At 43.1% G+C, this 23,882-nt stretch overlaps 1 protein-coding gene across 1 annotated transcript in view; it reads right to left on the bottom strand.

The window, feature by feature from the left end:
• Positions 1-1,792: 1,792 nt before the first annotated feature.
• LanA (laminin subunit alpha) overlaps positions 1,793-23,882 on the bottom strand; it is a 77,435-nt gene continuing 55,345 nt past the window's right edge. The window contains exons 46-66 of the mRNA XM_084579124.1: positions 23,439-23,555; positions 22,319-22,476; positions 20,969-21,095; positions 19,002-19,095; positions 18,629-18,745; positions 17,659-17,844; positions 16,051-16,205; positions 15,260-15,445; positions 14,671-14,801; positions 14,216-14,363; positions 13,419-13,709; positions 12,300-12,455; positions 11,523-11,629; positions 10,725-10,842; positions 9,892-10,203; positions 8,224-8,503; positions 7,216-7,493; positions 6,184-6,429; positions 3,538-3,691; positions 2,877-3,101; positions 1,793-2,351 (exon numbers count right to left, since the gene is read on the bottom strand). Coding sequence (XP_084435250.1) covers positions 2,089-2,351; positions 2,877-3,101; positions 3,538-3,691; positions 6,184-6,429; positions 7,216-7,493; positions 8,224-8,503; positions 9,892-10,203; positions 10,725-10,842; positions 11,523-11,629; positions 12,300-12,455; positions 13,419-13,709; positions 14,216-14,363; positions 14,671-14,801; positions 15,260-15,445; positions 16,051-16,205; positions 17,659-17,844; positions 18,629-18,745; positions 19,002-19,095; positions 20,969-21,095; positions 22,319-22,476; positions 23,439-23,555 — 3,849 coding nt within the window. The 3' untranslated portion in view covers positions 1,793-2,088. The remainder of the gene's footprint in view (positions 2,352-2,876; positions 3,102-3,537; positions 3,692-6,183; positions 6,430-7,215; positions 7,494-8,223; positions 8,504-9,891; positions 10,204-10,724; positions 10,843-11,522; positions 11,630-12,299; positions 12,456-13,418; positions 13,710-14,215; positions 14,364-14,670; positions 14,802-15,259; positions 15,446-16,050; positions 16,206-17,658; positions 17,845-18,628; positions 18,746-19,001; positions 19,096-20,968; positions 21,096-22,318; positions 22,477-23,438; positions 23,556-23,882) is intronic.

Below are 23,882 nucleotides of genomic sequence, written 5' to 3'. Positions count from 1 at the left end.
AAATAATAGTTCCCACTCCTTGTAGTGTGTCTTTTATGCTGTTTGCCTTCTTCCCTGGACTCAATGTGCACTTTGTAGTAGTACTGATATTTGTTCAAAGTTCTGTATTATATCCACTTTCTTATTTTGTTTTCATAGCTTAAATTCTATTGATGAATGGAGTGCATTGGTGCACTCCATATATCACATCCAGAGGAAAGCAAAAATTACCGGCACTTAGCCTGCTCCTGGCATGTTCAAGGTCTTGCTTCCAAGCAGCTTTACAACAGTGATGGGCACTTGGATAAAGTGCTACCTGTAGTCATTGATTTCACAAACTACTCATTCTGTGGTTGACATTAGGCATGCTTGCTTTCAATATAGAGTTCTTAATTGGACAACCATTTTCGAAGGTCCTTCTTATAATGCAGTCAGGGGTTGAAAATTGTGGTAGTATTTCATGAACAACACATATCAATCTTACTAGCATTTGAAGTATACAGTCGAACCCGGATATATCGAACTCGAAGGGAATCGCGAAATAGTTCTATATATCGATAATTCGATATACAGAAATTGGCTTGGGACGGCACTTACGATGCGAAAAACGATACCGTATTTCTCGCGTAATCAGCTCACTCGCATAATGAACCCACCCTCTACTTTAGCAACCGAGAATTTTGAAAAAAAAAAAAAAAAGCGTTAAGGCCAGCTCGCTCACATGCAAGCGATTAAGCGATCTCAGCGACGAGGGGCAGTGACAGAGCAAAAAATTTCCAACTTGTTGGAACTGCGTCCCTCTGCCTTTCGATCCACCGCGGTAGCTCAAAACAAGGTTGCTGTGTCGCCGCCGCGGCAGAAATCGCCAGCGTTTTCGCTTGCATGTCACACTCCGTTTTGGTCGTCTCATCCACAGCTCATTTCTTGGCAGCGTGCCAAGATGCTGGGCAGCGATAACGCGGTGTGTTTACCTTTTGATAGCTCCTGCTGCGGCGGGGAGCGAACTTGGCAGACTGCCCGTGATGGCTTGATTGCACAAGCCTGGTTCGATTTATCACGCCACGCTTGGGGCGGGCGTAGTCCACTGCCACAAAATCATTGGAAAGCGTGATACAGCAGCTGCAAATGCTGTTTTTTAGGCGAAAAATGCTAAAAGCTGGTGCCATGATCGCAAGCGTGCTTTCGTTGATTCATACATGCAACTGAACTGTCCCCTCTCATTACTTCCGCGCGTGGCTTGAAAACGTCACGCGGCAAACGGCCAAGGGTGATGCGATCGTCTTTGAAAAAGGCACACGTTTTCGATATATCGAACGACCGATGAAATTGAGTTCGATATATGACGCGGCTTTCCTATACTTTTACATGGGATTTTCAAGGGGATATTCCGTGAGTTCGATATAACCAAAATTCGATATATCCGGGTTCGATATATCCGAGTTCGACTGTATAACAAGAAATAAATTAAATATTGGAATTAAAACAAAGTAATTGTAAAGTTACTTGTGCAAGCCAGCACTAAGTGGCCTGACTGTGAGCTATGACGACACCATACAGGTATCCATAGATTCAGTTTTTATGCCCTGGTGGATGGTACAGAGCGCCACTTCCTGTCAAGCTACATTCAGATGTATAGTTCGCTGTAAGAGAAACAAAAAGACAGACTGTGGCACCACAAGTCAAAAGTCGTTTTGCCACAAACTCGCAATACGCGAGTTCACAGCAGACGTTCCATCCACCATTTTTATGGCTGGCAAATTAAATATGACATTGAGAACCAAAGAGTGCCATTTTTATTGAGACACACTTGCAGTACCAGATTTGAACAAACCAATCTTTATTCAATTCTTCAAATTATAAATGTAGGCAATCCTCTTTCTAGAAGCATTCAGATGTAGCACAATTTCTGTCACCAATGAATGTTCTTGTCTCAGATTCGATTTGAGTCAACTGCAGGTTTTCAAATTTGCAACATAAAGAAGCCAATTCTTGCATTTGCAAAAGAGCCTAATGAAATTGCCGATCGAGTTTAAGCAGTGCAGGGCCAAGGAAGAGCGTGTCATGCAGATGCATTACACTAGTTCTGCCCTGAACCGTGTGCATGGGGCCTTAGATGGTGGGGCAGGAATTGAGCTGGACATTCCCATAAATGGTGCTCTCAGCCATGCCTTGAAGTTTGCCGTTGATCTGCAGGTAGCGAATGCAGCCCACATACTGGTCTTGAGTGTTGACAGCCCGCGTCCTGCTGGGATCCGGCACACCACCGATGTAAAGGGGGGTTGTCGTGTCGGTGGAACTGACACCTCCGCGCCCTATTGCCAGGTTGCTGGTTGCGCCCACAGCGAGGGACACAATATTCTTGTTCTTCACAGCTGTGTCAGGAAGAAACCGTAACTTAGTACAAAGTGTGGCCATGTCAATTAAGGTCCATGTCAGCATTGCAGCTGAAACAGCAGACTCACTGTATTGCCACTCAGAAAAAAATGCCATTAAGCTTTGCGAAGGCACGCAACTGAAACATGCTCACATGTCTCTTGATCAATAGCCTTTGTAAGTATATAATTAGTGTTTCACAGAGGAGGGCCAAGGCACCTTGTGGTGTTCTTACCGGAAATCCTCCCACAGCTATGCTGCAATGTTGCTCAGCTATGTATCTAAAGAAAGCACTGAGTTTGTATGAGACTTGGTTTTGTCACTTGGAACTTTATAAAGCACTCTTTTCAGAGTAACAGGAAGACATGCTGAGTTTCACTCAGGAATTTACCTTCACATCATTTGACCGAGCTTAATGCTCAACATCAAATGGTTGCTAGCAGTGGGTCTCTTGTAATCTCGTGGCATTGAAAAGAAAGCTAGGCCTTGCAAGCAGGTCTTGTAAGAATTAACATGAGGCTTACCTTTTACTGTATGCCACTCTCCATCACAGAGGTTTCCTGCACTGACAGTGACCTTGATGATGCCTGCGCCATTGTCAGCACTGAATATAATGTTGCCGTCAACCATCTGCAGAAGCACAAAGTCCTTCTGGTCGCTACTGTGAACAGCAAACAGAACTCCCGATGTCCTTCGCGGCTTTATGTCGAGCTCCACCGTCATCTCCTTGCCGACATTGTAGCTGTCATCTGCATTGTCGAATGAAAAGGACTCACAAGATGCAAAATGAACTGTTCAATCGAAACATTTTATCCTACGAGCAGAAACAGTCTCACCCTCCATGAATACCCAGACCAAGGCAGTTCAATAAAGCTTGATGGAAAGCTTCGATGTAGGCCTACACATAACACACTTCTGACATGAAAACTGCAACACAACTCTGATGCTTTATGCATATGTGCATCTGCTGCTGTGTAGTGGGACCACAGAGTTGTAAACAATATGAGTTCTAGGTCCATAAGTTGGAGGGGCATGAACAAAGAGTGTAATGTGCCGCGCTGTACGCCTTGCTCCATACCGCTATGTGATTTCAGTATTTCATCTCAACCATGTGACAGCACAACGCAACAAATGACATGATGTCAATCACACATTTTGCATTGTTCCCTTCGAATATCAACTCACAAAGGATGAGATGGCTGTGGTTCGTGCCAAAGAAGGTGCCCGTTTCCACTTTCTGTGAACAGCCACTGACACCGACGCTGATTCGAGGACGCAACATTTGCCGATCTTGCACCTCCAGCTTGCGGATGCATCCAGGGAAGGAGGCAGTGACACCCTGTGCATAGAAAAAGCCACAGCACCACTCAATCTCTCTGTGATAACTATGCCCTGCTTACAGGAACACAAGAATGGCCAAGAATGATGACACTACATGTGCAAACACCACAACTACAACTGAGACGGTCTGTGCAGTTCTTTGCTGACAGCATCATTTACTACACCTTGATTCACCGCTCTATCAGGCCAAAGAACAGTCAAGCAATCACCGCATCATGTAGTGCCTTGTAGATGCAGATGCTTGTCAGTGTTGCTGGTACACACACGTGTAAAAAGAGAATGAAGAGGCAGAGCGATTGTTTTAGGTGTTTCTTGGGTGCGGCTTTTTAAAAATTCTGCCGCCTCACCTTATATAATACTACAGGCCCATCATGGTAGTGCAGTGGTTAGGGCGTGGCAGCTGTTTTTCAAAAGAGGCGAAAAGCAAGGCACCCGGCTGCTGTGCAATGCCAGTGCACGTTAGAACTCCAGGTGGTCGAAATTTCTGGAGCCTTCCACAATGGCATCTCTCACAGCCTTAGTCGCTTTGAAATGTTAAACTCCATAAACTAAACTACAGGGTCTTGAATATTTGAGGCCCGGGTTTTAAAAATATCCTATGTGAAGTCTACTGCACTACTATTTGAGCTAAAATAATGTTCACAGAGTAGCAAAATATGGTTTACATTATTTGATAAGTGATTCAAGATCGATACTTTCCTAGATTTTCCGAAATCGACGAAAAACTGCTCTCAGCGAAGTGCACAATTTTCGCAGAAGAGAGTCAAAACGCTACTCTGTGAATGTTATTTTAGCCTGAATAGTGCAGTAGACTTCGCATAGGATTTTTTTAAATCCTGGGCCTCAAATATTCAAAACCCTGTATATATGTAGTACTACAATTAAGTAGGTCTTTGCTAGTACCCCAGTTTTACTACCTCATATATTATAAAGAATGATAAAAGTAATGATGAAATCTTTTTGAAATGCAGTGCATTTTAATTTAAGTAATATTTAAACAATATGTTTCTGATGGACACTACAAAGTGGTGCAAAGCTGCACTTTTACAGTGCTGAGAGTTGTAATGAATGAAAGATGTTTCTCGCAATATCTTTACCTTTTCTGTTACTGCTACCAGGCTTGCACTGGACTGTTTTATGCGCGGCCGCAGCCATGATGAAGTGGGTATCAGTGGCGTCTACACTGAAACTGCACTACACTTGGTCTCACAAACTTTTTGCAGCACTGCGAAAGGCAGGGGCGACCTTGTCCAATCAGGATCATGAGCACTACAATAGGTAACTCCTCGGTGTCTCTCGCCCTCCGGATTGGTGGGGGTGACAGTAGGAGCACAATTATCTATTGTAGTGTGCAAGGGAAGGTGAGCACAATTACCTATTACAATGCGTGTGGTCCCGAATGGGCCAGGGCTCCCCCGCATTTCACAGTGCCGCAAACGTCTTATGATATTAAGTATAGAAAACAATTCACACAAAGGCCACTTCCGGATGATAAGCAAAATTTTTCTAGGAGCACGGAACTAAACAGTGGAAGCTCAGCGACTCTCAGCTCATTGTATGAAGCCATCAATTCATGCAGGGCCATGAACTGTCACCTCGTGTCACAAAAACCAGCAGCATTCAAGCAAGTTTTGATGTCTTATTCAATCAACATGTAATTATCATGCGCTCCTGAGTGTATCATGTCCATGCAACTTCCCCATGCAGTCTCAGTGTGTGCACATTGTTCTATGAAAATGGCTGAATAGTACTAACAGATGAGATATGTAAGATAAGAACACAGACGCATGCACTTTTTGCATTCTTGTGTCTGTTCTGCATCATAAGTGCCTGTGTTCTTTTCTTCCAACCCATCTGTTAGCGCTGTTCAGTAGTTTCCATCAACATGTCATGCACCACGCAGGCTGACTAAACCCTTTTATACACCGCTGTACTTCTGTTATTTCTTTTCCCCAAAACTAGTGCGCCCCTCTCAGCTTTCAAACAGGGATGTGACTGCTGTTCATTTTATTGCTGTCTTGCTTTTTGTTGCTCTCTAAAATACCAGTGATAAATGCTCAAACACAAGCTTAAAAATGTGAGCTGTCCACTGGGGTGCTGCTTCAAGTAGCCAATAATAAACACAGAATCTGCAACCCAAACTGTCTGAAGTCAATGACTAGACTTTTGTTGCAGACACAAAGTGCTGATCTGCTCACCTGTTCACCTGCATAAATTAGTGTGTTGTTTTAAAACATGTTCCAAGAGTGGCCCATGCCAGATAGCAAGCTGCAGAATTTATTCTATTTTGATTGATATGCTAAATTATAAATGCTGATCTTTTTTCTGGTGAGTTGAAAAAAAAATGGCTCACCATTTATAGCTTAAAATACGTAGGTTTTATGCATCCTATCGAGATCTTTGTGCCCTGAAAAAGGCTACACGGTATATTCACGTATGAAGGCAGGCACGGCAGTGCATTAAGTGTTGTGGGTATGCGTGCTGACTTACACGAAGGTTGTTTTTGACTTGAGAAGAGACATTTCGTGGTAGACCACCCAGGTAGATGGGGCTCTTGACGTTGATCGAGCTGGTGGTTCCCTGTGAGCTGCCCTGTGCCACCGTGGCATTGTCCATGTAGAGGACGCCCAGCTGGCCGCGACGACTGAACTCAAGCAAGTGCCATTCACCCAGGTTGTACGCTTCAGTCGTTGTCAGCATACCCGGGCCCGTGCCGCAATTGAACATGACATTCACCTGCGATCAGAGCCACCAAAAAGACTCGGCTCTGTGATGCCTAAAGAAACATTTTAAACAAACAATGACCACTCACCAGTGCTGGACAGAGTATGGATATGAAGTACCTTGAAAGAACTTTCATTACGTTAGCTTTCTTGAACCCACAACATTCACCTCTCAGTACTGCCTTTGTACAATTTGGCATACAACAACACCAAGAAGAAAATCCACGTCATGAGGCAGACTTGCTCATCAGAATTCATCGTGGATGTGCTTTTATGACAAATACTGAAGCATGGAACAAAGAAAAGGCTTCTTTTCGCAGCTGCTCGTCCCAAACTCACCCTTCGTGTGCGCATAATGAGGAAAAGTGACTGCCTCTTTTTTTTTTTTATTAGTCTCTGAGGAAGTAAGCAGTGGACACTGATAGTTAAGAAGCAAGCACAAAGTGGTTTTAAGCATGGTCAGGTAATAGGTTTGTCCCTTGCAAGGTTCACATTGTTCTGGAGTTTACGTGTCAAGCCTACACATTGTCTAACAATTATTTGATCTACCAGCCACATGACTTGGTGAGGTCTGTAGCATTACCAGCATAAGCAGTTGTGTAAGTACAAGCTTTAATCTGCTATTTTAATGAGAGGTGGCTCTCATCTCGCTGAGTGAAAAGGCACATATGATGTCATCATGAAACAAGCCCAGAAAGCCAGAGTGCATAAATCTGAGCAAACATCCACACATGGAGATACATGGAGAGATACAATTCACACATGGAGAGATACAATTCACACATGGAGAGATACTCACCCGTCCCTGCTTCATGAAGATGGCAATGAAGTCCACTTTGTTGCTGTTGGTGACGTAGAACAGGATTCCGTCCTCGTGGCGGGTGCGGAACTCAAGTGAGATGGTAGAGTGCTCCATCAGACTGTTGGCCAGGTCTGTGGGAAGCCGGAATTCTAGTCTGCTCTCGGGGCTGTTGCCGAATCGAAGGCCGCTCTCAGGTGTTACGTCCGCATCTCGAGCTGGCTCTAGCGGCAGTACACAGCCGGGGAGTGGGCCAGTCGACGGACGTTTGCCCACACCTGTTGAAAGATGATTGTGGCGTCATTTAATCGCACAATGGTCCTTCCATGATTCCATGTCCCAAACATGGAATCATTGGTCTGCAATAAGTGAAGATAAAAAGCTAAGCATGCTACCTCGTGTGAAGAAAATCATCCCAAAGTGTCCCAATTTATAGAACAACACACACACTATGCCCACATATCTTGTTTTAAAAATTAACATATGTACCCACCATCAGAGGGCATGTGAAGCTGGGATGAAGCCAGCTTAGCATTCGTAAACAGGGTCCCTAGTAGTGACGATGTTGCAGTGGTACAGCCATATTTCTCTACAATACTCCTCCACAGTTATAAATTCACCAAATTGAATTTCATTAAATTTTGTTCATAGCTGTAAATATTTTCACACTTCACTGTCTCCATTTCAATATTTTAAGCTTTGCATATCACACAGATAAACTGAAATAAATTGACCTTCAAGAAAGTCACGAAGTATTCTGTGAAATAAACAATTTGTTCAACTAAGCAAGATGCAACTTTGCAGACAAAAATTCACTAAGCCATCATGAGCGTTGGCAGGGGGGTGCAAAAGAGGCCCACTACCAAATTTGTCTTAGAAGTGTCCCCTCAGAACCTTGGTAGTGCCAAGTGCAGCTACGAGGCAATTGAGTGTGACTGGGGATATACCACTATACCACCCAAATAGCTGTGAGCTCTTGAGAACGGCCTGCCAAGTATGAGCCATCACCTTCAAACACAAGGCTTGTGTCTTCCGTAGAAGTGCTCTCCTCGCCGCTGCCATCCTCTCCCGCCAGAGGGCAGCTTGTAAGGGCGGCGTTGACTCTGTCCGCGGTGGCAGCAAAGTTCTGGAGAGCTCCGCGGACGGTGGCGTCTCCAAGACAGCCCACAAAGAAGGTGCGGCCATCCAGCTGAAGCTCAGGATTGGCCTGGACTCCCGAGGGGAGGCCTCCAAAGTATAGAGGGCTGGTGGTTAGCACGTACACACGTTCCTTTGACTTCTCTTCCACCTGGGCATCAGCAGAGGAGCAAGGAGCCATTGTAAGGAAGAAAGCGAGCCAATTTCTTCTGAACAAGGACACCACAAAATTAAAAGAGACATATGCAAAAATTTGCACTGTTAATTTTTGCCTTTATGTTTTTATGTTTCCTTTCTTGCACAGTCTGAAACAGGAGTAAAGACTGAATTTCTATTTGTCTGCAGAGGTACATTACAACAAGCATGAGAAATTTATTTCATGAAAGCTGTTGGTACACCGCAGACGAGCACTGTTGGCCACAATACTTTGTAAAGCCCTAAAATAAAAAGGATCTTCATTGACTAGGAAGGTGATAAAGAGGTACAGTTTACCTATGAGTCTGTGACAACTGGAATGCATATCTTAATTCCAACACTTCGTTTCTAGGCCACGAAATACGTTTTTCATTTTTGCAGTAACCTTACAGATGTCTGTTAGCATTTTCCCCACGAAATGTTGACAAGATTCAGTAGAAACTTTTCGTAAGCAAAGTGCGATTTTGCTTTGTGTGCCTCGGAAGCATACACAGCACACAAAACAACTTAAAATTGCCTTTCAACCATAGAGTCAAGAAGATTCCAATTACAGTGGCAAATAATGCCCGACCGTGTTATGCGACATTCCACGTGTATCATCCCCAAGCACCTGCCATCAAAACAGTGCCATGCAGTCAATGATCAAAGAAAGACCAAGGAGATTAAAAGTAATTTAGGCAGTAAAAAAAAAAATGGGGGGGCACACCTGAGCTCTGCCTTTAAGGAAATGACATGGCAATACTATTAATGGCTCCCACCTGTGGCTCCCTTTGCAAATCCTCCAGGTACATGCACTTTTGTAGTCGTTTAATCAGTAATTCCTTAATTTTCTCCTCTGTTATCTCACACATAATCATTAGTATACAAGTTGTAAGATATGAGTACATTATGTGAAACACCACCTGATATAAATCCCCACTTTAATTAAACCACACTCTAGCTGACTTCAAATAAACACCCAAACAGCTTATCGTCAGACTGAGAGCCCTAGTGCTAATGCAATGAAAAAAAATGCGCTCATCATCAGCGACTGAGGGGGAAGGGACAGCTTGCTTGCATAGACCTCCTTTCCTTGGTAAAATAAGCTTCTATAATTTCTCAATCTCTTCTGTCTTTAAGGCTGTCAACAAATTTAAAGTTTTGCTTCTTTGGTGAGTGAAGAAAAACTGCAACTTTTTCAAATGTGCAGCTGTGAGGCTCCCATCACTTTCTTTCATCTGAACCTTATGCCGCCTTGCCCCGTCACCTTTGAAGAAGAGCATGCATCGATGTCATGCAAAAAAGCCACGTTTGCAAACTTGGGTCTTGCTGTCCATCAGACTAGCATAAGAAGCTCCTGCTTACTTTGACGGTGTCGTCAATGTCCAGCCTCAGTCGGGTCGAATAGCTGCTGGCCGTCACGTAGTGCCAGCGTCCATCATCGTAGGTGCCTTCGGTCTCCACGCGACCACCCGGCTGAGCCTGAAGGAAGAGCCGACCTCCACGCAGTCCGAGCGCCAGGAAGTTGGAGTGGTCTTCGTTGTAAGCGTAGAAGATGAGGCCGTTGGGACGGGTGGTGCGGAACTTGAGCGTCAGCTGCGCATCCTCGGTCAGGTCCAGGAAGGGCATGGCAACAAAGCCAGGAGACTCTGCCGCAAATGACACCACGCGTGCCACCTGCATGGGTTCCCATATGCCACATGTTACATGGCTGTTTCACACTTAGCATATAGCAGTGACAAAGCTGGCTCGCCAGTTCACGCTGGTTACACTCACTCATAAAGTGCTCGTAAAGCAAAAAATATAATCACAAGGTTCAATAACGCCAGATTGGCATGGCAAAGCAGGCACCCTTATCCTTTGCAGTAACTAAGTGCAAATACTGTGATTCGCAAGCTATAGTATCATGCTGTAGTAATATGGGACTGACATGCAGAGAAGTAACACCCTTCAGCGGATACACTGTTTGTAGTCTGAGTGTGAAACAAAGTGTTATTACAGCGTTTTTTTGTAAGTTGTTCATAAGCCCATTTACCAGCTTTTTCATCCAAAGCCAGCCAATGGGGTCCATTCAAAACAAGGTTAATATCACGCCAACTTGTAACCAGCTTCACACCGCATAATGAATAATGCCGCTCCTCTTAGCAAGCAAAAAATAAAATAAATAAAATGTTTCTAAGTAAAGAACAGCCACCCACGTTAGGAGGGCAGCCCGTTGTAACAGCCAGGGCTTCTTTGGTTTTCAGGAGATCCACGAGTCTCGTATCAAGCTCCAACTCTTGGATGCATCCTTCGAAGTTCACTCGAGTCACCTCCCTGAGAACAAGTCACGAGAAAACACTTTAAGAAAGGCTTGTCTGCCCATCTGATTAACAGTACAGTAATACTACTACAACTGTTTACTTTATAGCTGCCACAAATTCTGCAGGTCTTTGATGCAAGAACCAATTATTATTATTATTGTCCACTTCTCCTCTTTGTTTCGTCTTTTTGCGCACATATTTTACTGTCCATCATGGCTCACCAACTCGCCCAATCAGCTGTTCTTCTACAGTATGTATATGAGATGTGTTATGACCTTTAAAATGCCAATGCATGTGTGCAAAGCAAACAAATAAAACAAAACACTTTCCTGACCCACTTGTGCAAACTGCAGGGGAGTCCTTCTAAAAAGCAGTTTTCTGCATTCATTTTGCCTGGCTCTATCCAACTTGGCACTTGAGAGATTTAAACACAAGCTAAAGTAAAGTGGAAAAAAAGAATGCCTTTAGTCGGTGTGTTATATTTCAGCAACAATGGAAACTGGCACAAAACAAAGTTATGTAACGCATGCATGACTGAAGGCAATACGTCCAAATCCTGCACATGACCGTAGCTATGTAAATCAGTAGGTATGCCTCGCAATAGTATATTAAATTATACAGTGATCTTACGTGTAAAAAAAGAAAAGCACAATATATGTTGTACAGTGACGAGTATGCACGAGATTAACTCACGAGTGACCATGGAAACTTGGGTGGCCGCCAACAAATATGTCATCTGTGGAATCAATGCCAGCCTCTGGCCCGCTGTACCCAGTGGTCCTGGAGTCATTGCCGCCCACCTAGCAAAAGAAAGATCATTGCCAAGTAAATTGGATGAGCAGAAAAGGTTACCAAACTTGAAACACTTGAAAAGCAGACTCATACAACAATACTAATAATCTCACAGAACTAATTTTCTGTTGCTTGACAGCGCCCGTTAAAGATCCCCAGGTGATCGAAATTACTCCACAGCCCTCCACTACGGTTCCTCTTTTTTTCTTTCAGGTGTCCACAGAACAAGTGTGACAGATACTGCGCTTTTACTTTCCTGTGAACCAATTATTATTATTATTATTATTACTTCTTTTAAAAAAATTTTACAACATTGTGGTTGAGTTTTCGGTTGTCCACTCATTCATAATTTTGCTGCATATTTTGTTACTTGGTTGCGTTTTGTCTGCGTGCCAGTAACATAGCCTCAGCTTAAGACTGTTCATCACTAATTCTCAAAAGACTGTAGGCTTTCTACTTGACAGCAACATTTTAGTTCCGATAAAAACACCAACATGCTGTACGATGTCAGTGCACATTAAGAACTCTCAGGTGGTCGACATCAAGCTTCTGCTCTACATGGCGACATCTCCAAGTGTGCATCTGGAATATCTGCTAGTACGGTGCAGTCTCACTCCAAATGCGGTAACCATTGCCTAACTGTGTAATAAAAGCCAGTCACCATGTGGCCGCACTCACAGTCAGGTCGGCATCTCCCCGGTACTGGGCAGCCCTGAGTTGATGCCACTGGCCATCATTGTAGGCCCCACTGGACCTCACTTGTGTTGTGCCACTGCCCAGGTTGAACTTGTACACCACGTGGCCTTCACGCAGCTCCAGGGCCATGAACTTGGGCTGCAAGGTCACGGCTGCTGTTATGAAGAGCTCTTTCACACTTGAGAGAAGACTCGGGCATTCAAAGGCACGAAGGAGGAGAAGAAAGTTGATGACAGCAGTTTTTACTCCAAGCCTGATTTGCCATCTCGGAGAGGCGGAGCAAAACTGGAAAGCGTCTTGCGTATACACTCACCTGCAGAGGTGCAGGTGCCTTGTGGCATTATTTTGAGACATAATTCACACATTGTGCTCTAAGCTAAAAATGGACTTCAGAAGTTTATATTTTCTTTTTCTGTAAGCGCTATGATGGCCTTCTTGCATGCTCTGACATGAAACTATAACTATTACCAAGAGAAAACATATAAAACAAACATTTAAAAGCTTTTATAGTATCGCAGCAATACGTGTACCAGGCATAATATGCTACATTACAATATGCATAAAATAGCACCAGGTGACCAAAGCGTATTGTCCAGCTAACTGGCTTATATATGGGACAGAAGTGTGGAAGTGCAAAAACAATGACACAGATGGAAAGGAACGTGCCCTATCATTTCCTGTCTGTGGCTTTGCGTCTGTGCTCCCTCATCCTTATAGGAAGGGTCAGTGCAATGAAATCAGCACACTTCTTCATCAAGTGTCTCAAAGCAATCATATTTCCACTATATAGACAAAAAAGCACTCAAACCTGGACGGCCATGCAATGTTTAGAAGGCAGAACCATTGTCGAACACTGAACGTGAGAGAGAAATACAGGTGCACGAGGCAGCACAGAATACCATCATTTTTTAAACGGAAGAAGTGCAGGCATACATCTATGCTTGATATAAGTCCTGATTCGAATTGCAGTTCTGCATTCTTAACAGTGGGAAGCTAGCAACGCAATAAGTGTACAGTTCCCCTCATGCAGTGCTGTCGAGTACAGCAGTTGTATGCAGTTTGGTAAGCTCGTAGCAAAGCATGGAAAGCGAGGTCACTCACCCCGTTGTGGATGAGGAAGAGCAGACCCTCCTTGGCATAGGTGCGGAACTGCATGCTGATGCTGATGCCATCGGCAAAGTCTCGCCTCTCCTTTGACAGGATGGCATAGCCCGTGCCATCGAAGCGAAGGCCGCTACCACTTGGGATGTCGATGAGAGTGTCTCGCTCCTGGCATCCTTCCAGGCGTCCCTGGTGGCTGTGGAAATTCCACAGGCCGATAGGCAAGCCACCAAACTGTAGCTCTTCCAAGAAACCAACGAATGGCTGGCTGTCGTCCGGAGTCAGCTGAATCTGGGCACGGAGAACCAAAGAGTAGCGTAATCATCCAAGTACACATGTGACTACACGCAAGGCAAACTCAAATCGTAGAAAGTGTGCTGATGCTTTAGAATAATAAACAGACTCAATTGCTTCAAAAGTAACAACAAAGAGAGCAGAGGTTAGATCTCTCTTTAAATTACCCTGCGTTTTGGTTTGAGCATGTCCACCTTCAAGCATTAAAATTATCGAGTACAATCATTCCCAAGAAAAAGTGGCCCAGCGTTTGGCTCACTACATGTGGTTCCATTTACCAGCGCCATCCCCTTTTCCTCTCCCCATTAGTTCTGCAGCTCAAGTGCCTACTCAAACCGGGGCAGTTATCACAGCTTGTCTTTCGTCCCAGCCCACTGCAATGACCTACACCATTACACAGACTGCATGACTAAAGGAAATCTTGCTGGCTGTTTGCTGACTTGAGGACAAAATGCCTCAGATGTAAACATGCAGCGACCACGAACACAAGAAGCAACACATACATCTCCAGTCTGTGGAACTCCTCCAACGTAGAACTGGGACAGTGCCTGATCCAAGTTGAACACACTGCTGGTGCCCTGGAGGTACTTGGTCTTTGAACTGTCTGGTTCACCCTCAGTGCGCACTTCAAGGTTGACTGTCTTGCCAGTTCTGCAAGGAGAAGAGAGAAATGGTACATTGCCCGCGCAGAAGCCACCAAATGTCTTTTATTCTTGCTACAGGCAGAGCAAGGAAAAAGTGAAAGCAAAAAGATTGCAGTATGAAGATAAGCACAATCTGCAGTTTGAAAATCTCTTCCGCATTTAGCTGGTCTTAATTAGCTTCACTTTAAACCGGATACTCTCTTCACGCATGCTAGCAAGAATTGAAAGAAGCAGCGCAGAAAATGGACAAGAAAGAGTGCACTGGTTATGTCTGTTACTTTCATCAAAGCGACGAAAACAAAAAACCACCTCACCTGTCAATAATGATCTGGTGCCATCGGTTGTCAGCGACGTATCTGTCATTTCGGATCTGTTCCGTGCCGTCACCAAGGTTGACGAGAAGCACGGGGTGACCCTCTCTCAGCAACAAAGCCATGAAGTCATTCTGAAAATCATTCTTTTAGTCACTTTTTGCCAAACCCATACATATCTTATCTGTCTGTAATGGCATGGGGCTAATTGCAATCTAAATGTGCACATAACAATAATGATAATGTGCAAGTAATGGTAACGATGAAGACAAGTCCCCATGCCTAAAAGTTGATTAATGGACTGAGGCTTGAACCTAAGCTATAATCTATTGTTCATTTTGTTTTATGTGGTCAAGATCTTCCCTCTTTTCCTTTATAAAATGTGCAACACGCACATTTAACAATTATGGTGCATACTTAGACAGCACCTTCAGCAAAGTGTTTTTGCTTCAGAACATCTTCTTTAACCAAACTTATCATTCTAGTATACATGCAGTGACATTACAACTTCCCTCTGGAGCTAGGTGTTACAAAAGAATATTTTAGGCTAGGTTGCACCTGCTGACACAATACTTTTAATAGCTGTACTGACCTCACGAGAAGACCGCTTGGAGCGTTCCTCGGCATTCCGACCATTTCCTAGGTAGAGCAGGGTGCCCTGGGGCTGGTCAGTCTTAATGTGCAGGGACAGGTGTGTGTACGTGGCCGCCTCCTGAAGGTCCTCGGGGTTCCTGAGCCGCAGCCACTGCTGGCCATCAAACTCCATGCCAATCTTGACCTGCATGCAAGCAACAGAATTGTAAACAATAAAAAAACAAAATTCTAGCAGTCCTCAACTCTTTAAATTTGTTTTGTAAGTGGTTTACTAACATCACCTGTGTGCTACACTCCTGCTGAGCTGATCAAATCTACAAAGTCCTATGAAGCTTGTCTTTCTCAAAATCGCCTCATGACAACTGAGCTTTAAGAAGGTAATAAATAAGCATTAAGAAGGTAATAAAGTAAGATGCCCTCATTAAAATGAGCAAAATGATTACAGTTAAATGGGTAGCGTAACAAGTTTTTCACTGTGTTTTTCTTTTTTACTCTGGTGTGGAAGACATTAGTAGAAAGAGACTATGTACTTCAGAGAAATGCCTAGATCTTGAAAACAACTTCTGTGTCATTCTAAAAAAAAAAAAACATGCCTCTCTCTCTCCTATACCAATTTCTCCCATCTTTTAAGCAGCTGTTGTTCTTGAAATAAGAAATAAAAATTTTTCTTTTTACCATGTTCTGTTTGAACTCTTTACAGTCCAAGGAAGAGACACACCATGCTAGGAAGGCTCAAGAGAAGCGAAAGTATGGGGGCAAAGCTGAGCGAGCGTAGCCATGCTCACTGACCCTGTTGGCCTCGTCCCTGGCCAGGGCTACTTTGCGGCGCAGCTCCTCCAGCTGCTTCTGGATGTCAGCAGCATGATCCTTCATGGCCTTGTGTCGTTGCTGAAGACGGTTGGCCAGCCGACCCAAGTCTGGCTCCGGAGCCAAGGCACGATCAACTGAGAACAAGGAGGAACAGAGTTAGCACACTCCGTTCGAGGAGACTCATAAATAAGCAAGACAGTTAGAAATTAGCTCAGCTAAAAAAAGAGAAAATCAGATTTTTGATGATGCCCAGGTGGTCAAAATTATTATGTAGCTCTCCACTATGGCTCTTCTCTCTTTCCACTTTTACTCCCACCTTCCTCTCTTCCCTTAAGGTGCGGTTCAGGTGTCCACAGAAGCAAGTGTGACAGATACTGTGCCTTTTTTTTTTCTGTGAACCAATTATTATATTATTATTATTACTGATGATAATGCTTCGTTAGTTTTTTGCAAACTTTTTCACCACAACAGATTAGGAATTATTTGCTAAAGCGTTGTTACTGTGTAATAAAAGCCTTGCAGCTCAGGAGATGTAAGATGTTTTCACAATTACCTTGTCCACAGCGACAACATTTTTTACACCTGTTAATGACTATGAGCTAATAGCTTGTGAGCTAAAATAACAAAAACTGTTGACATATGAAATGCAGTTCTTCCCATTTTCAGCACTGAAGTTGGTATTCCTGTTTGTATTATTAATTAATATTACAAACAGGAATACCAGCCTCAGTGCTACACGTGGTACAAACATGAGGGTGAAAGCATGCATGTGTAAAATAAATAGGAATGAAGACAAATATTTATAGTTGTCCCTGCTTTTTATAGTCCCATGGAACAAAGGAAATTTTTTCGCTTGAAGTCAGTGCTCCTCAAATAAATCTCCACTACTTGTTCATTTCACCTTGATGTTGCTGACCAATTCAGCTTCGCTCTATCAATTGGTAGAGCATTGGTTAGCCCACTATGTCAAGCGACTGCCCTAGTCGGGCAACCATACCAGGCTCAATCCAGACAGTGACAGATTTCTGAACTATGGATATCTTGGAAACTTATGCACATTTAAACTGAGTACTGTATCTATATAACTAAATTCGGTTGGATATTAATTGAAAGTAACCTCTCCTTGTTTCACCTATTATTCAGATATTTGTTTATCAATGATTAGTGACAAGTTTGGAAAAGAAATTGTGGTTTCTTTTTGCAGAACATGCAGTTTCACAAAAAGCCCATAGTCAAGCAAGAAACATGTTGGCAAAGGCATCTGCTACAGCCAACATAGTAGTGGGAAGTGTCACAAAAGGACACTGTTGCGCCGTCTCACACATAGATGACGCGCGGCCGTGCCATGGACAAACTCGGAAGGAAAAAGGAATAAAAATTGTCAATGTGGTAGCCACATGTGTCGCAGTTGTGCTTCATATCACTGCCAAGTTGTGACAAGTTGTAACATTGTACAGGTAAGTAGATCTCAGCTCCTCAACTTTGTACCTAATTCTTTCTCTGGCCTCTCATCATACGGGAACAATTATGTAGAGTAGAAAAATTTCCCCCACTAGAATCCATAACCAAATGAACTTGTGGACTCACTGTAGTTGCTGGCGGCCAGCAGCGCTTGCTGGTAGGCCACGTTGTCGCTGGAGAGCTCCTCGGTGTGGCTGTCCTCGCCAGGAAGCCGCTGGAGGATGGCGTCAACTTTGTCTGATGTCTCTTGCACACTCTCGGCAGCCGCTCGTGTATCAGCCGCTGACGTCTGCAGAGCTTGTTGAGCTTCAGCTGAAAAAAAGAAGACAAGACGGCTCTATAATTATGCTTTCTCAGTAATGTGTTTGATCAGCATGGCTGATCAACACATTTAAATATGTGCTTTTGTGATCTGCGATTCAATAAAGTGGACTCCATCAATATTCATGGACAGCACATAGAAAGAACCCTCACTGCCAGTCGCATCACGCGACAGGTCACGCAATGCGTTATGATAACACCATCAATCACGCCACAAGCGGGCTGCCAGCAGCTTTGCTGTCAATGAACTGTAAGCCATAAACTACTGCACCACACTGGAGCCAAACCGAAGCAGAAGTGCTAGTGCTTTCTGCTCTACTTTATGGTTACTGTGCAGCACAGAGAAAGCCAGAAATGCAGGTTATCTATTTTAGGAAAGTGCACAGGTGAAAATGTAGTACTCCTACATGATACGAGCATATGTGGCTTTGCTGCCTACATTCCACAGCAAAAGATGTCACTGAGTTATTTTCCTCCACAAGAGCCTTGATTAGGATGCCTAGTAGTCTTGACCATGCAGTTTTAATAAGGCAGAGCAGAGTGACAAGCAGAACGACAAACATGACAATGATGGCTTTTAACGATACAAGACCAACTTTGGCCAGAAAATGCCATGGCACAAGTTATTTTGGTCTACACAAGGTGAGGTCAAAGACTCTCATTCTAAAAAGTTCATCCCAGAGAATCGGAGCGTCAGGCCAGGGTAAAACTTGTACCTGCTGGCAACCATTAGACGCTCAATAACACTAGGGACCGATCCCTTTTATCAACATACCTGTCTGCAAATTGTCCATGTCGCGAGCCAAATCTGCTAGATCTTTGGCATTCATCTTGTTATGAAGCTCAATGGTTGCAAGTTTTCCAACTGCATCCGTCACTCTGGGCTTCATTTCTGAAAGCAAGAGTTGCAAAATCAGGAAATGATAAATTCCAAAGAAATCGTATAGCTACTACAGGTCATCATGAGCCCTACATCAGCATTGTGCCCACTACAGCACTACTGCAAGTGATAGAGTTTATCTTTAAAAATATAGGCTCCACGACCTTTCACTTGAAAGAAATTGCTTGGCGAAACTACTCAAAATTACTAGTAATTTATGAAAATCACTCAAAGTAATTTCCACAAAGGAAGCATTTAGCAAACCCACCTTGTTCTACATGCTGTTCCAGTTCCATTGCTTCCTGAAGAAGTCCCTCGCTATTGGCTTTAGAGTCAGAAGCACGGTCAATGATGCCAACGGACTGCAACATTATAATAAGGGAGAGATAAGGGAGTGATAAGGGAGTAATAAGGGAGTAAGGGAGAATAAGAGAAGACAGCAACATTATTTCAGACCCTTATCAAGGACACTGAGAGGCTTCAAGCCTTCTTGTAGAGGGGTGAAGTATGCAGCTAAGAGCCCCATACGACACAGGACTGTTAACACTTTGCTGAAATATAAACAAAACATTGCAGAGTCGCAAAAGCTGAGTCATCTTGATGTGCCCTCCTTCTAGCAGTCTTCACCAACAAGCAGGACATATGTATGTAAACAACATTGTTATAAAACGAAAGTGATGTTATGCTATCATGCAGGCACAAGCATGCCTCAGGTGACATTCTCCAGTTTTAGCATACATAATATGAAATGTAAAAATGCCAAAAATCTTCACGGATCAATTTGGAGAAGCTTCAATTTGCTCTGCACCTGGAAAATTATATATGGGCCTTCACCGATTTCATTCCAAATCAAATGCTCCATTGAGTAACTATAATATTTTTGTCTTACATATGTTATAGCACAGGTTGATTCAAAATGAGTTGCTATAAATTTGCAAGCAACACATACAAACCTGTGATGAACTGCTTTGATGACGAGATGCCCTTTACTATTTACTGTGAAATAAAATAATGTTCACATGATTTTACTGCTATAAATTCTCCCAGAAGTGCTGAAAGTTTGAGGCTCTGTTTGTCAACCCACATTCATAAGGTCACACCAGAGGCCTTTCGATCACAGAAAATTAGGCAATGCCCACAGAAACACAACAGGTATGAATTATGTATGAGTGCAGCTTTGGGAAAGTATGTTCAGGATTATGTAATACAGAAGTTTAACGTATTTTGCCATATTTGTAGAATAAACCAATAAATGATATATTCACAAACTGCAAGAGGGCTAGAATTTAACTATACAATCCTGACCATGACTTTCATACGCTTGCTCCTCCTGCAAAAGCATTCATCAGTTTGTGATCTACTCATATCACTGCATCATATCTGTGCTTCCATTGCCTTATAACTTAAAATATCCTTCAAATAAGGGGACACCAAATAAGCTATTTTGAGACTTTCGCAGACACAGTTGCGTCTCATTAATACAAGTGCATCAGTTCTCGATAAAAGCTGTGCGTCAAACAAGTTGTACGTAATAACAAACTTCAAGAATATAAAAATACGCTTTTTGATCAAGGTATGCTTTTATGCACACTGTTCAGCATGAAGCATAAATTAGGCAAATTTTAGGAAACTTTAAGTGCATTATCCTAGTAGCCATTGTGTTTAACCTAATGTGGTGCAGCCCAGGGCACATATAGTGGCCCATATCAGACACATGTTGGCATCTCACTACAGGTGACGCATCTTGTACTACAGTTTTGTGCAAGACATGAAGTCACGAAAAACAAAAAGAGGGTCATCACTCAAAGATTTGCACTTTTTCACTGCATTTCGCTGGTGTCCTGCACTCAAAATACAGGGAAAGAAATATCTGGTTGGGGCAGTCGAGACTGCTTGACGCTGTCCATATTAACATGACAAAAATACATGGAGTGAGTTTTGCCCGTTTCAACCCTGCCCATTGTCCAGACGAGTTTCCATAATAGCGAAGCATCAATTTATTAAAAGGAGTTAAGTTCCCACAAAAATTACACATTATTCAAATCGTCCATATTAACAGGTTTCATATTAACCGGGCACAACTGCACAAAGGTAAGAGCACCAACAGGAACACTGGCATCTCTTTCTATTGTCTAAGGCAATGTGGCATAAGCTATACATAGTAAATTAAAAGCTTCTCCCATTTGCACAAATAGAAAAAACAGAATAAGACTCATTAGGTGAAAAATGGTTTACCATAGAGTGTGCTTCATCCGCGGCAGCTTTCGCACCACGTGAGTAATTGAGAGCATCATCCAATGTCTTGATGATTTCATCATAGGCCAGTGCCGATGCAGATGTCTGTTTTGTGTCGTAAAGAATACTGCAAAAGAAAAGAGCAATTAAGATCTATGTGCGCATTCTACGGTACTACAGAACAAAATCTGAAGTTCTTGATCATCACGACTTGTTGCTTATGCAGTTTCAAAGATGACGTCAGTGTCAAGAGATAAAGGTAATAAGGTTTTTGTCCATTTTTGAATTTTTACTTCATGCAAGCATACATAAAACCCAGATGTGTCAAACTCAAAGGAGATGGTAAAACAGTTTGATATGTTCATAAATCAATATAATAAACATTGAAACAGATAGGCTTCTCTGTAACCAAAAAGCAAGGGTACATTACGCCCATGCTAATGACAAATGCTTTGCAGCAGCATTGCTGCCTGCTGGTGTACTGGTAGCATACCACTCTATGGGTGCTGCTAGGCCTAAACTTTTCTCATATCGAAGCAACTGTGGATGGTTCTTTGGAACTAGCCTATCGTCAGGTGTGCAGTCCTGTTACCGCTATACTACAAGTAGAATTATTGTTCATTAAAATTAAGGAACAGTTGGTTTCTGCAACACTTCCTGCAGTAAAGTGAATTAATTAGCGAGCCAGTGGAGGGCCATGGCTATGCTTTACTTAGACTGACTTCACCATTCAAGTTCAAGAATATAAACCGCGAGTATAACAGATCAAAGTCCACCCTAAGCACACCCCACATTCACCCTGTCACAGAGTTTTAGAACGCCTGTGCTGCCAGAAGGTTCCCAAGACCATACAACCGACGCACGTATGTATGCAAAAGTGATTGAAGAAAGCAAGTGATACTTTCAAGAGTGCAGTTTGATATATCGAGCGACCAGCAAAGCTGAAGTTCAGTATACTGCATGACTGTCCTATATTTTTACACATGGTCTTCGAAGGGGATTTTTCGAAGTCACTAAGATTCAATACCATATCATCAGCCTAACTGCACACGCTGCAAGGCAAAGGCATATCCCATATCCTCCAAATAACCTGGTCCTCTGCCAGATGCGGTCACCTAATCCTGAGTTAAATTTAGGATATAACTGGGCTCAATTGCATGTTCAATTCTTTGATTTCGTTGCAACAAGTTTATAATGCACTTGTGGAAAGAGCTTCCTCCAATATGACAGCAATGTAAATCAGGCAGAACATTTCTTAATGGCACTGGAAGAAATTAGGAGGAAAACTTCTTTGTCTGTGCTGTGTTTCACAATTTCGTCAGCTGAACGTCTGCAAGTAAGGAAACTCACTTCTTGCATTCCTGAGCCTGGTCTTCCAGCTGCTGTGAGTGGTCAATCGCTTCACGAACTTTTGGTTTCACGTCGTTCGTCTGCTTCTTGACCTTGGCCAGGGTGTCCCTGAGCTCGTCGACCGCGTCACGCAGCCGACGCTCATTGTCACCCAGTGCCTGCAATGGTGCCCACGCAATCTTGTCAATAGTGCAGCTAGTTGCTGTTGCACTCACCTCTTTGTACCTGCCATCGCGTTTAGCCACACCTATAGTCGGATAAATGTTTAAACTAAATAGCACTTTAGTAACGCGCCGACTAATTCCAACGGCAGACAAAATCAGTTGCTTAATGTCCGACTATATCAAAGAAGCAAGGGACATCAAAATTCTTGAGCTTATAATTTCATCTGGAGGATAGCGTTTGCTTAAGTAACATGAAAAGTTTTAACTTGGACTACTTTTTGTGGCGGAAGAATTCTGTGCGGTGGTCACTGAAGACCTGAGTTGCATCTGAGTACAGTGCTGCATACTTGGAGCCGCTAGCTTTGTGACCAGAGCAAGATCTCACTATCCTACTCTCCTTGTAGAGTTGCTTTAATTAAGTTACTGGTGCAAAAATGTCTTACTCACAAAGCTGCTATTTAAAAAAAAAGAAGGTCACTATACACTACAATGCAATTTCAATAGAAAGAAACTGAGCCCAAATTTTGAAGAAAAAACATAAGATGCACATGGTGGGATGAAAACTGACCCCAAATAATAATATTAATATTTACTTGAACTCACAAGTAGAAACGAAAGATAAAAAGGGGGAAAAATAAAAGAAGAAAAAGAAAACGAAAGAGAAGGGCATAAACCAACGCATATGGACTCAGTGCAACTGCTGACTCCATCATGTCTCGCGTTTGTCTTTCAAAGAACAGAGCTTAGTTTCTGTTCTTGAAACCTTGGTGAATGAACTAATACCTTTGCAAACATATTTTAAATACACAGGAGAGTCACAAGGCAAAGCTGCATATGCCTTGTTTCAAAGCACTGTTGCATGCCATATCTGCATTTGTTTTGAAAGCCTACTCATTTTCATAAGGATCTATTATGTATTCACGCATCAAAAGTGCGGCTGACCATCGTGCACTCACATCAAGAGCCTTGTCAGCATCCAAGTTGAAGCTGGAGCATTGGCGCAGGAGTTCCTCCCCTTCCCGCAGCAGTTCTTCAGCGCTGGTCTGTAGCTCCTGGCTCTGAGCAACCAGGCCCTGAAGGAGCAGGAAAAACCAAATTCATCAGAACCTTAGCACAATGGCCACAATGGCCAGGATGCAAAACGGCAGGCATTCAGTGAGAAAACCCACAACACATTTGGCACAAAGAATGTGAAGCGAGTGATCGACAACCTCACAACGATATGCTACAGTAACCTCACAACCACAGTGCATAATTATGTCCCCTGTGTGGAGAGCGGCTACACTACAATAGAGATCAAAATAGGAAATGAAAGCTGCTATTTTGCCACTTATTTTGCAGCAGCTGCTCACAGTGTTACGTGTGCTTAAGACAGTGACAAAATAAACATGCTGTGCCAT

The sequence above is a fragment of the Amblyomma maculatum genome, chromosome 9, assembly GCF_055883805.1.
Source record: "Amblyomma maculatum isolate TAMU_Amacu chromosome 9, ASM5588380v1, whole genome shotgun sequence".
NCBI lineage: Eukaryota > Metazoa > Arthropoda > Arachnida > Ixodida > Ixodidae > Amblyomma > Amblyomma maculatum.
Note: the sequence above shows the minus strand (reverse complement) of the source record. Positions and strands in the feature narration are given on the sequence as shown.